Genomic DNA, 14,627 nt, shown 5'->3' with positions numbered 1-14,627 from the left:
TCACTAAAATATTTATTTTACATTTTCCAAGATTTTGTTATTAAATTCAGTTCCATTATCTGAAACTAAGATCTTAGGTGTAGTGAAATTACAGATTATCTGATAATAGAGTAATGAACAATAGTTTCACCTTTCTTATTTGGAATGGGTTGTAAATTACAAAATCTTGAAAAATAGTCAATGGCAACAAATACATATTTATATCCATTCTCAGACATAGGTAACTCCAACGTATCTATGTGAACTCTTTCCCAAGGTCTCTGTGGAATGGGATAGGTAAACATAGGATTAAGTTTTGGTGTATTTCCTTTCATCTTAACATATTTAAAAAAGTTATCTATATAATTATATATGTCTTCATACTTGGCCAAAAGTTGTGCTTGTCTATAAGTTTTATCATTCCCTGGATGTGAACTACAATCACTATCATGAAGTAACTTCAATATCTCTTTTACAAGAGTTTGTGGTATTACCAATTGATTTACTGGATCTCTAGAAATATATTTCCCACTTACAACTGTTTTTCTATACAAAAGTTCATTTGTCAAATGAAATTCCTCTATCTTATACCCCCTTGGTAGTTTTGGAGGATTTCCTCTTGGGTTCATCAAATCCTTGGTTAATGAGCCACATGTCTTATCATCCTTCTGTTCTCATATTTTCATTTCCTAATCTAAGGTTACTAACTCATCTATACTACAAACAAAATTGATCAACCCCGTCGTAGGTTGGCTAATGTTTCTAGAAAGTAAATCTGCCGTAATATTCTTTCTACCTGGAATATATTCAAATTTAACTTCATAGCACTAAAGTACTGCAAACCATCTAGCTAGTCTGCTCCTAAGATTCTTATGCTCAAATAAGTTCTGAATAGCTGTGTGGTCAGTCCAAACTCTGATTGGATATCCAAGTATCATATCTCTAAAACATTCTAATGAATATATCACTGCTAACGTTTCTCATTCTATTATATAGTAATTCCTCTCTGCGCCATTACAAATCTTGATGTGTAAGCTATTGGTTTCAAAGTTCCATTTCTCTCATGCATAAGTATTCCTCCTATCCCTATGTCAGATGCATCAGTACAAAGAATTAATTCTTTATCATAGTCTGGAAATATTAAAACAGCAGAACTCATGAGTTTATCTTTCAACTTGTCAAACGATTGTTGTTGTGCAGGTTCCCACATGAACTTTGAGTCCTTCCTCAACAAAGACCTTAATGGATTAGCAATGTCAGCATATAGTTGAATAAATTTTCTATAATAGCCTGTCAATCCCAAGAAGCTTATAGCTTTTTCTACATTGTTTGGAACTGGAAAATTCTTTACTGCTTCAAACTTTTCATTCACTATACTAAGTCCATATCTGTCTATCTTATGTCCCAATTAGATAACATTGTCTTGCAAGAACTTACGTTTTTCAAGTTTCACCTTCAACCCTGCTTCAAGTAATCTTGAGAATATCAAATCTAATTTCTTAAAGTTCCATTTCTCTCTTGCATAAGTATTCCTCTTATCCCTATGTCAGATACATCAGTACAAAGAATGAATTCTTTATCATAGTCTGGAAATATTAAAACAGCAGAACTCGTGAGTTTATCTTTCAACTTGTCAAACGATTGCTGTTGTACAGGTTACTACATGAACTTTGAGTCCTTCCTCAACAAAGACTTTAATGGATTAGCAATGTCAGCATATCGTTGAAAAAAAATTCTATAATATCCTGTCAATTCCAAGAAACTTATAGCTTTTTCTACATTGTTTGGAACTGGAAAATTCTTTACTGCTTCAAAATTTTAATTCACTATACTAAGTCCATGTCTGCAAGAACTTACGTTTTTCAAGTTTCACCTCCAACCCTGCTTTAAGTAATCTTGAGAATATCAAATCTAATTTCTTAAAGTGCTCAGCCGATGTCTGGGAAACTATTAAAATATCATCTAGAAATACACTGGCAGTGTTTCTAACAACCCTTCTAGAACTTTATTCATTAATCTCATGTATGTTTATGGACTATTATATAACCCAATTGGCATTCGCTTGAACTCATAATGTCCCGTTGGAGTAGAAAATACTGTGAACTCTCGTGAGTCTTCATGCAACTCTATTTGCCAAAAAGCAGATTTGATATGTATGGTGCTAAAATATCTATTCTCAATTCCCAACCTTCTAAGAATGTCCCCTATCACTGGTAATGGTAATCGGTCACGTATGGTGTGCTTATTCCATTCCCTATAATCAATAACTGGGCGCTTAATCCCTTCTGCTTTTGGGCACCAGAATCAAAGGGAAGTTCCACTCACTTTTGCTATGTTCAATTATATCCTGCGATAACATATCAGTGATCAGTTTATCTATTACTGCTGATTTAGAGTGGGGAACTCTGTAGGCAGGAATATAAATAGGCTGAGTCCCTGGTTTTAATTTAATATGATGCTTTAAAACAGTCGTTTTGTCTAAGGCGTTCCCCAGCAAAGCAATTGCTTTATTGTGCTCCACGAGCAAAGCAACTAAGCTTTCATTCAACTCAGGGCAACTAGTAGGTTCAAGTTTATTCTTGTATTTCTTTCCTAACTCAATTTCTTCCTGAACTGAACAGATTGATGAAACTGGTAATTTCACCTCCTCAGTACTCTCATTTAACTTTTTAATGGGTTTTGTACACACCTGAAAACATCCTATATGTGTACCTTTCCTTAAGACAATATCTTTATTCAAAGTATTAATCATTAATATTTCTATCATGTTCTTATTTGACTTATAAATAAATCCCTGAGTTCAATTTCAAACCTTTTAATCTAATTGGTTCTGAGATGGTTAAAATTTCAGAGTCTACAGTGACTCCGTTCAACTGCACATCAACCCTGTTAATTGCTCTGGAGTGTAACAATGTCAACTTTATTTCGCCACTATCTATAATTTCCAAGGCTTCATTTGTAGTTGATGAATTAGTAATTTCTGGGATTTCTTGAACATCTGAGTTGGGTTCACTATATTTGGCTTTACTTTCTGTTGGTCTGTCGGCCTTGTTATCCAAACTAAATATTTTATTTTTCCTATCTATTTCTAGAAATTCTTTGATTCCTGTCACTGGTCTTAAGTCCGGTTGATTTAAAAATGAGATTAACTGTGATTTTACTAAGATCCTTAAGTCAGCAGGACATATGACCAAGTTCTCTTTTCTCATAGTTTCAAATTCTATCAATAAATATCCTGGAAAAACAGATTCTTCTACAACTATCATAGGAATGTGCAAATGTTAATTTGTATATAAGATGACTTCTAGTTCAACTTTACCTAATGTTTTAACTGATTTCCAGTTACTCCTTGCAAAGAATAATGACCATGTTCTCTTTTCTCATAGTTGCAAATCCTATCAGTAAATTTCCTGGAAAAACAGATTCTTCTACAACTATCATTGGAATGTGTAGATGTTCATTTATATATAAGATGACTTGTAGTTCAACTTTATCTAATGTTTCTAACTGATTTCCAGTTACTCCTTGCAACGAGCAATGGATTGGTTCCAAGATTTTCCCTCATGGCTTCAGCTGATTTAAAACTCTACTAGTTATAACATTAGCCACAGATCCTGTATCAATAGATATTTGAATAGGTTTATTGAACACTCTACCAGCAATTAGAGGTCCTACAGTAATCGCTCCAATTGTAATTGACAGTTTGTAACTATCTTTGATGCTGGAGTTTTCTTTCACCCTTCTTTCACTCTTATCCCTAACACAATACTATATATATATATATATGTATATATATATATATATATATACATATATATATATACATATATATATATTTGGAGAGCTCTGTAATATTAGTTTATTCTATGTCTGAGGGGTTTCCTCTTGTTTCCTGGTGCATACGAATATTCTATATTCATGTGATTTATGCCTTATCTTTAAATGACACATACAGAAAGGTGGGTTTCTACATTGATACTTATCTTGACCCTCATATTTGTAATTTCTACAAATAGTTCCATAATAACCGTCTAGTGTTTTATGCCCCCAAGTATCACAATTGTAACATACAATTCTAGTATCCCTTGATGGGTTTCTAATTCTATGTCCAAATTATCTTTTCTTATACTCACTTCTAGAGTTCCTAGTTTCTTTCTGTTGTCCCACTGTTATCACATATGGATTTATGTGGTTAATTTTATTACGTGAGAAACTTTCATTTTGTCACTAGAGTCTTTCAAGATAGAATTCATGTCTTTTGAGCATCTATCTACTCTAGCCAAGTATTCTGTGTCTGATTCACTTGTTCTAACTTCTTGGATCATTCTAACCAAAGACCTGATAGGATCCTGATCACACTTTGACATAAAATGTTTAATTAAGAGATTTTTATACTCTTCAAACCTGTTGATACCTTCTATTTGCTGGAAATTTATGATAAACTTAGCTCTACCTTTCTCAGGATCTACATTCTCCTTTAAAAATTCTATTTTCCTTTCCACATCTGTTATATTTTTACTTACAATTAAGGTATCTGTCATGTTAAGAAACTTTTTAACTCCTAAGTTGTTTTCGTCACCGGTGAATTTGGGAATGTTTATATTTGAGGTATGAACTTCCTGCCTAAGTATGGTATCATTAGGGTTATTCATACCTTCAGTAAGTTGATTTGACTTGACTTCCTCCACGTAGTTTTCCTTACGTACGTCAAACTCTTCGTTCGTCAACCTCGTTGTTCCTCATCAGTCTTCGCTCACTGCTGCTTTGTAGTTAATCGCCTTGAAGATCGCCTTGAAGATCGCCTTGAAGTTCAACTGGAAGTTCACCTTGAAGTTCGCCTTGAAATTAACATAAGCTTGGTTGTTGTTGTACACCGTGTGGTTGTGGTGCGTGCACAATTTTCAAAGTCAATTGGTGTACCCGTTCACTTTTAACTCAGTCTTTTTTTTATGACTTCGGAAGAGAGTCATCTGATCAACTCTGAGGATGTTCAACTAATCACTTTGGAAGATGTTCATCTAATCACTTCGGAGGAGGTTCGTCCCTCACCACCACTGTTAGTTCCGCTGCTACTAACACTTTCAGTAATTCCTAAGTCACCTACATTTTTCTTCACTTTCTTTTATCCTCTTATGATTGAACGTCACTCATCTGTAGGCCCCATGACTCTTTAATCCTACTTAGTCAAGTGCCACGTAGTATCAGTATGGGGTGAATTAAACGTAAATTTATTTCTTAATTTCTTCCGAATAACATTACACTTCTACAAATTAGTTTGATTAAGTACACCAGAGGACTCCCACTTGGGATCCTTTTCACACTCACCAAGCCAAGTCTGCTTTGACGTCACTATCTAATTCATCCAATAACTTTGACCGTTACAGGTCACGTGTTAGAAGTAAGAGTGAGAAACTTATATTGTACATTACTTGTGCAATTACACTTTGAAAATATCTGGAGCGTTTTCCTTTCCACCTTATTGGACAACCAATACACACACACACACACACACACACACACACACACAAACACACACACACACACACACACACACACACACACACACACACACACACACACACACACACACACACACACACACACACACACACACACACACACACACACACACACAAACACACACACACACTCACAAACACACACACACACACACACACACACACACACACACACACACACACACACACACACACACACACACACACACACACACACACACACACACAAACGCAAAGACACTCCGTGCACCAATAATTTCTCTCCTCCTCCACCCTTTTCTCCAATCAGAAAGGCTGTTATACTGTCTCAAGCAATTCTGCTTACGCAAGCACTTTTGTCACGAAGGGAAATAGCTTAGTGTTTACATTTCGTCATATCAACGCCAATATCGATATCCCAGCTGGTGTTTACAAACTTTAGGCGGTGAGCGAGAATATGTAATTCTGCATTTCCTTAGCGGCCATTGTTTTCAAAACATGTAAGTCGTAAAATGAATTCCTCGCCACCTACCCCTCTATCTACCTACTTGTCTACCTCAATTTACGAGCCTATAACACTTTATTTATTTCATTTATATTTTTGCCTTTGAAACAGATCGGACAGATCACTCAGATACTCTTTCTTCCCTCCTCCTCACCTAATCCTCCTCACCTCACCCTCCTTCCCTTTCCCCCCTCACACCCTCCCCCTCCTCCACACGGAATAATACTCAATAAAGTGAAATGACCTTCGGTGACAGACTCTCTCCATCGACAAGAACACAGCAATAAAGCTGTAAAGTTAGTTCATCCATTTCAATTGGAACAAGCCCTCAATTTCATAGGTATCGATTCAACCCCGCTGACCTGATGGTACCGGGTACGCGCCTCACGGGATTTTATTCTGGTTAATATTGGACTTCTCTCTCTCTCTCTCTCTCTCTCTCTCTCTCTCTCTCTCTCTCTCTCTCTCTATCTATCTATCTATCTATCTATCTATCTATCTATCTATCTATCTATCTATCTATCTATCTATCTCTTTCACTGGGGAATGTGGAGATGGTGGAGGTGGGTTCTGAGGTACGGCCTTTTCGAGGTGGTACACTTTGTGGATTTTGTTCTGCCTGAGAACAGGTGATATTATACACCTAAGAGGGCTGCTGGAGAAGGATCGGACACCCCCTCCCACCCTCTAAACTTAGAATGGGGTCTTGATCCATCACCTTAATAAAATGGCCTGTCCACAGGTGAAATGTAATACAACGTGGGTAATTTTTGTATTCATAAAAAAAACAAAAACAAAAAAAAATCGAATTATGTGAACTTTCGATTATTGAATATTCGAATTACCTGTGCGAGAGTTTGACACTAAGTACTGTTGTTTCAGACTGAATAGAATTTCTGGCTGCTACCAAAATTTAAAACGTGCTTAAAATGAATAGATAAGTAAATATATAAAAGAACAAAGAAATAAAGAAATCAAATGAGATGTGGTCTCAGGTCATCGAGTTTCAATATGGCTATGTCCCTTTCTTCTTGGTCACTGAGTCGTCCTATTTTTCCTCCTCCTCCTCCTCCTGCTCCTCCTCCTCTGCTCCTCCTCCTCCTGCCCCTCACTTGCCTTCCACCCCTGCGACTCTTTCCATCTACTTCTCTTTCTCCTCGTCCTTCTCCTCCTGCTCCTCCTGCTCCTCTTTGTCCTCCTTTTCCTCCTGCCTCTCTTTCTGTTTCTTTGTTTGCACCCCTTTCGCCTGATCCTTATTTTCCTCTGCCCCAGTTCTTCCTTGCACTCCTTCCTACTCTCTTCGGGCTCTCGTTCTCCTCCTCATACTCCCTCTCGTATTTCTCCTTTTCTTCTTTTTCCTTTCCCCCTTTTTCTACGAAGCAAGAAATCAATAGCCGCGGACCGACTGTGGCGTGAAATATGCGAAGAATGTGAGCTTTCAGAGTTGCCCAAGTGACATCGGATTCTCTTGGGAGAGTCTGCCAGAAGTCTCCGTTGCTGCCGCTGCCCCCTTTTTGGGGTCGTATAACAATGGGTGATCCCTCCGAGCTCACTCGGACCAGTGGCCAAGTTGTGTTTTATAGCACCACTAGTTTTTATTTTTTTTTCTGGTAGTTTAGATATGACTACATTTTATTTATTTACTCATTTGTTTATCTATATATATATTTGTATATCTATATATTTATATATTCATATATTTATATATTTATATATTCATATATTTATATATTTATATATTTATATATTTATATATTTGAATATTTATATATTTATATATTTAAATATTTATATATTTATATATTTATATATTTATATATTTAAATATTTATATATTTATATATTAATCTATATATATATTTATATATTTATCTATTTATAAATTTATCAATTTATCGATATATCTATTAATATATTTATAAATTTATATATTTAAATATTTATATATTTATATATTTATATATATATTTATACAATTATACATTTATTCATTTATTCACTTGTATGTTTATGTATTTATGTATTCATATATTTATTTATTTGTATAATTATGTATTCATATATTTACATATATGTATATTTGTATATTTATATTTTTATATATTTTATATCTATATATTTATTTGTATATCCATGTATTTATATATTTATATATTTATACATTTATATATTTTATATCTATATATTTATATACTTATATATATATATATACTTATATAATTATTTATGTTTATATATTTATATATCTATACAATATATTTTTATATTATATAATAACATATTAATATGTATATATATCTACATATTTATATATTCATATATTTATATATTTACATATATATATATTCATATATTTATATATTCATATATTTATTTATTTATATATTTGTAGATATATATATATTTTTTTATTTTTGTATTTTTATATGTTTATATATTTATATATTTATATATTTATATGTTTATATATTTATATATTTATATATTCATATATATATATATATATTTATATATTTATATATTCATATATTTATTTACATTTATACATTTATACATTTATACATTTATATATTCATCTATTTATATATTTATATATTCATATATTTACATATTTATATATCTATATATTCATATACTTATATATTTATATATTTATATATTTATATATTTACATATTTATATATTTATATATTTGTATATCTATATATCTATATATTTATATATTTATATATTTATATATTCATATATTTATATATTTACATATTTATATATTTATATATTTATATATTTATATATTTACATATTTATATATTTACATATTTATATACTTATATATTTATATATTTATACATTTTATTATTTATATATTTATATATTTATATATTTATATATCTATATATTTATATATTTAGATATTCATATATCTATACATTTATATATTTATATATTCATATATTTATATTATTATATATTTATATATCTATATATTTATATATTTATACATATATACATTTATATGTTTATATATTTATATATTTATATATTTATATTCTATATGTATATATATCTATATATTTATATATTGATATATTTATATTTATATATATATATATATTTATATATTTATATGTTTATACATGTATATATTTATATATTTATATATTTATATATATATATTTATATATTTATATATTTATATATTTATATATTTATATATTTATATATTTATATATTTATATATTTATATATTTATATATTTATATATTTATATATTTATATATTTATATATTCATATATTTATATATTTATATATATATATTTATATATTTATATATTTATATATTGATAAATATTCATATATTTGTATATTCATATATATATATATATATTTATATATTTATGTATTTATGTATTTATATATTTATTTATCTAGATTTATATTTATATATTTAGATATTTATTAGATATTTATTAGATATTTAGATATTTATATATGTATATGTATTTATATATTTATATATTTGTATTTTTATATATTTACATATTTACATATCTATATGTTTATATATTTGTATATTTATGTATATATATATATATATATATATATATATTTATATATTTATATATTTATATATTTATATATTTATATATTTATATATTTATATATTTATATATTTATATATTTATATATTTATATATTTATATATTTATATATTTATATATCTATATACTTATGTATCTATGTATTTATGTATTTGTATATTTATATATTTATATATTTATATATTTATATATTTATATATTTATATATTTATATATTTATATATTTATATATTTATATATATTAATATATTCATATATTTATATATTTACATATTTATACACTTATATGTTTATATATCTATATATTTATATATTTATATATTTATATATTTATATATTTATATATTTATATATTTATATATTTATATATTTATATATTCATATATTTATATATTTATATATTTATATATTTATATATTTATATATTTATATATTTATATATTTATATATTTATATATTTATACATTTATATATTTTTATATTTATATACTTAAATCGCGTCTTTATTTCTTTACATATTACTTTTGTAAATCTATCTATTGATTAGTCAATTTTTTTGTTTAAATATGACCTATTTTTTATTCTACTCTATGCATTTTTTCCATTTATTCATTTGATTACTTATTTGTTTATAATAATGTATTGTTTATGTATGTATTGGTCAACTATATCTATTTTCTCAATTTATTTTTTTTTATTAAATTCGTTAACCTATTTTCTTGTACATTAAAAATATTCTTTGTATCTATGTATTTATTCATTTTTTTTTTCATTAGAAGTTCCCGATGATTTGGGGTGATCCATTATCTGCCCAATGCATGAAAAAGTTGACCTGCACGACTGCAAGAATTACAGGGGAATATTTTTACTATCCCATGCTTGCAAGATCTATGAAAGCATTCTGGAAAGTAGACTGAGAGAAATTTTGGAACACCAACTGATTGAGAGCCAGTCTGGCTTCCAACCAGGCAGAGGCACCATGGGTCCCACATTTACATTACGCATGATTATTGAAAAGTCATGGGAATGGGACCTACACCAATATCTGGCATTCTTGGATCTGGAAAAAGCGTTTGAATGCATTTCAAGGCAAAAACTATGGAGAATGCCCGAAAATCCTGTTCATGGAGTCCCACCAAAACTCATAAGAGCGGTAAAGAACCTATACAATCAGGCTTATAGTGTAGTACGGACAAAAGTAGGAGAAGGGGTTTGGTTTGAGGTCAAGAGCGGCGTCAAGAAAGGAAGTGTTCTATCCCCACTTCTGTTTGTTTTTACTTATGGATGTGGTGATGAGATCAGCGCAAGACGAGCATGAAACTCTAGCCACAGTATTGGCATATGCAGACGATATCGCTCTAATAGCCTGGGGCCGTATACACAAAACTTTTTTGTTAGCCTTAACATCTCTGCTAGCTAACAGAAAATCACAAAAAGTTATGTACCAATGCTTAACTGACAAATGTTAGCTAGTAAACAGTTGTTTGTCAAGTCCCGCTAAACAATGATGAAATTAGCAACTTATGAACATGTAAATGGACGTATTATTAAAAATTGCACACGTAAAACAGTGTTATTAATGCAGTTGTTCAGAATTTATTAATAGAGTATCATTAACCAACGACATATTTTTTGGACGAAGGCGCATCGCACCGTATGTTTGTATACATTGGTACAGTAGAAATTTATGCTCAGGAAATAAAAATATATTATTTTATTTATTAAGATTATACAGTATATTGGAGTACTGTAGCTTGCCTGTACTGTATATGAAATATAAATTACTTATTTATTAACAAGATTGGATCTCATGAAGATTGTCCACCAGAGTACCCAACTGAAGATTGTCCACTAGCCCAGCCGCGCTCTCATGAAGATTGTCCACCCCAACCGAGCTCGTATGCCCCACTGATCGCGGCATCCAACACCAAAGTTTAGGTTAGGTTAGGGAACGGTCGGGTCAGCTGAAGATTGTCCACCCAGTCTCGCTCTCATGAAGATTGTCCACCCTAACGCGCTTGGGGTGGACAATCTTCATGAGATCCATAAGATTATATACTGTAGCATGTATGTAAAGGAAAAAAATACAAATTATATTATTTTATAAACTGTATTTGTTTCAATTCATTTTATCTTTCACTTTTGACTATAAGTGGAATGAAAACTTGGTAGTAGAGAGAGAGCACTGCAACAGCAATCACACCTTCATGATACCTCACTCAGCCACTGGTCTACTGCAATATAAAATAATGTACAAAAATTTAGTACAGTTTAGAAAATAAGACTGGCACCAATCACAAATATTTATGCACAGTACTGCATCTCTGAGCAAGGGTAATTAAGTACAGTACTATACTGTACTGTACTTAACCATTTATTAATTTAGTGAACATATATTGTAATGTATACAGTATACTGTATTGTACAGTATACAGTACAGTACATTCAGAAAAATTGATAAGGATAAGTAGCACATACCTGAAATGAAGATTGGCAATGTAATCTCGAAATGGATGTCCGTTACGGCCAGCCGGTCTACCAGGATTAGGAGGTATCTCTGCTTCACCTGGCTCTTCTTCTTCATCTGCACCTACGTCCCCTTCAGCTGCATCGTCGAACAGTTCATCTTCCTCGTTCGGGACTGAAGTTGGTCCCTCACTAAATCAGCCACTGTTATTATACCAGCACGGTTCATCCTGAAGCGTTTGATGAGTTCGTCGTCATTGTACTCGTTAAATATGTCCCGTCGCTGTCGATATACTCGCTGTCGTCTCTGTAGTTGTTGTTGTTGCTCCGCCATCTTCTCTACTAACAGGAATTTGCTAAGAGCTTAATAGTCCTCCACAGCACTTTTACCTTAACAGTACTTTTAAGGCCCTAACAAGTTTTCTGTATCCACTGTTAGTGCTTAACAGCTAAATGTTAGCCTTAACAGGAATTTGTTACCCTTAACAGCTATTTGTTAGTGCTAACAAGTTTTGTGTATACGGGCCCTGGTCACCAGACGATCTTCAACGTGCAATTGAGAGATGGGACACAGAACTACAAGCAAAGGATATGAAAATAAGTGCTAGTAAATCCGAGATCCTTGTCTTATCAAGGACACCAGTTGACTGCAACATATTCATTGGACAGCAGCAGATGAAACAAGTTGCAAACTTTCAGTATTTGTGTACCCAGGTAAATGAAAGAGGGCTTATGGAAAAGGAAATCGACCACCGAATATATAAGTATAGCACAAGTTTAAACATGCTACATTCAATCATGAGAGACCCAAACATACCTCAAAAAGTGAAGGTACTGATATATGGGGCCATTCTTCGACCGATACTCACTTATGGAGCTGAAACTTGGACATTAACATCGAAGACCAAGTCAAAAGTGCAGGCGGCTGAGATGAAAGCCCTCAGACTAATTAAAGGTGTCACAAGACTTGACCGGTTAACAAATAATCTCAATTCAGGATTCTTTCAAGATAGAGTCAGTTCTCACTTACATCGAGAAGGCTCAACTTCGGTGGTACGGCCACGTCAAACGCATGGACCAAGAATGATACCCAAGAAAGTACTTTGACTGGTTAACAAAACATCTCAATTTAGGACTCTCTCAAAATAGAGTCAGTTCTCACTTACATCGAGAAGGCTCAACTTCGGTGGTACGGCCACGTCAAACGCATGGACCAGGAATGATACCCAAGAAAGTACCTGGAATGGCTACCTGAAGGAAGAAGACCAAGGGAAAGACCCCGCATGTGCTGGATCCAGTATATCAAGGACGCAATAGAGAAGTAAGGAAATGACGTGCAGACAGTGGAAGAAGAACAACAACTCCATCAGAACAGAAGAAATTGGTGTCTTTTTGCACACCTGGACCAAAGACAGGTGATACGCCTAACAGCAGTTTGGTGAGATGTGATATTTATCTAATCTGTTTATTCGTCTATTTATTTTCTCACACAGAAAACAAATAATAATATACATATATCTGTTTATTTGTTTTTATTTATTCATCTATTGATTAATTTGTTTAACTGTTTATTTTCTTACACAAGACACAAGTAATAATCCTTGACCAAATTTCATGCACTGTGGTGATTATTCAAAAGAAAAATGTATAAAAGTAATTCATGAATAAGCCTCCCAACTTGTAACAGGCAATTACACTTTTTGAAGAAATAAGAAGCTCGCATCAGAAAAGTACACAATATGACGTAAGAACCCCCCCCACACACACACTAAAATAATATAAATTGAAAGAAATTTTAAGAAAAAAATGCATCTAGTGTGTGTAAAACTACGAGAATCAAAGTAGTTTCGTTATAGAGCTTTAATATATTCAAAAAGACTTGACGTTGGAAATCTAATTATTCTGACATAAAAAAAAACAAATGCGAAAGTGGAGGAAGCTACTTTTTTATATGACTTATTAAAGTAAGTCGGAGTAGTGTTAGTAAGAATGAGGTTCACACTCATGCTGTGTCTGGTGACACGAGTCAAAACACAGTATGTAATCGAATAGGCTCGCATTTGTATTTCTTTGTATAGATCTCCCTATTCATATTCATTGATCTATTTCTTATATATTTATTAAATTTATCAATCGTGTGTGTGTGTGTGTGTGTGTGTGTGTGTGTGTGTGTTCACCTTGGTCTTTGGATCACGTGTTGGACTCGTGATCGACAGCTATTTTACCTCCCGTAAGAGAGCTCAGAGCTCGTATGACCGATCTATGGGTAATGCTATGACCTTTCACACACACACACACACACACAACTCCCCGCCCACGAGAGTCAGAGTAACGACCCGAAGCGCAGCGATACCGAAATAATTTCGGGCCTGGGCAGGATTCGAACCATGTACTGCGAGCACCACCGTACTTCCCAGTCCAGCACTCTACCAACTGCGCCACCGTGTGTGTGTGTGTGTGTGTGTGTGTGTGTGTGTGTGTGTGTGTGTGTGTGTGTGTGTGTGTGTGTGTGTGTGTGTGTGTGTGTGTGTGTGTGTGTGTGTGTGTGTGTGTGTATTCACTTGGTCTTTGGATCA

At 32.1% G+C, this 14,627-nt stretch overlaps 1 protein-coding gene across 1 annotated transcript; it reads left to right on the top strand.

The window, feature by feature from the left end:
* Positions 1-12,642: 12,642 nt before the first annotated feature.
* LOC143021964 (uncharacterized) lies at positions 12,643-13,158 on the top strand. The gene has a single exon (XM_076179887.1). The coding sequence runs from the start codon at positions 12,643-12,645 to the stop codon at positions 13,156-13,158; it is 516 nt and encodes a 171-aa protein (XP_076036002.1).
* The last annotated feature ends 1,469 nt before the right edge of the window (positions 13,159-14,627 follow it).

Source organism: Oratosquilla oratoria, chromosome 43 (genome assembly GCF_046742065.1).
Source record: "Oratosquilla oratoria isolate Oo_2021 chromosome 43, ASM4674206v1, whole genome shotgun sequence".
NCBI lineage: Eukaryota > Metazoa > Arthropoda > Malacostraca > Stomatopoda > Squillidae > Oratosquilla > Oratosquilla oratoria.
The sequence above is the reverse complement of the archived record's forward strand: the minus strand, read 5'-3'. Positions and strand labels throughout refer to the sequence as shown.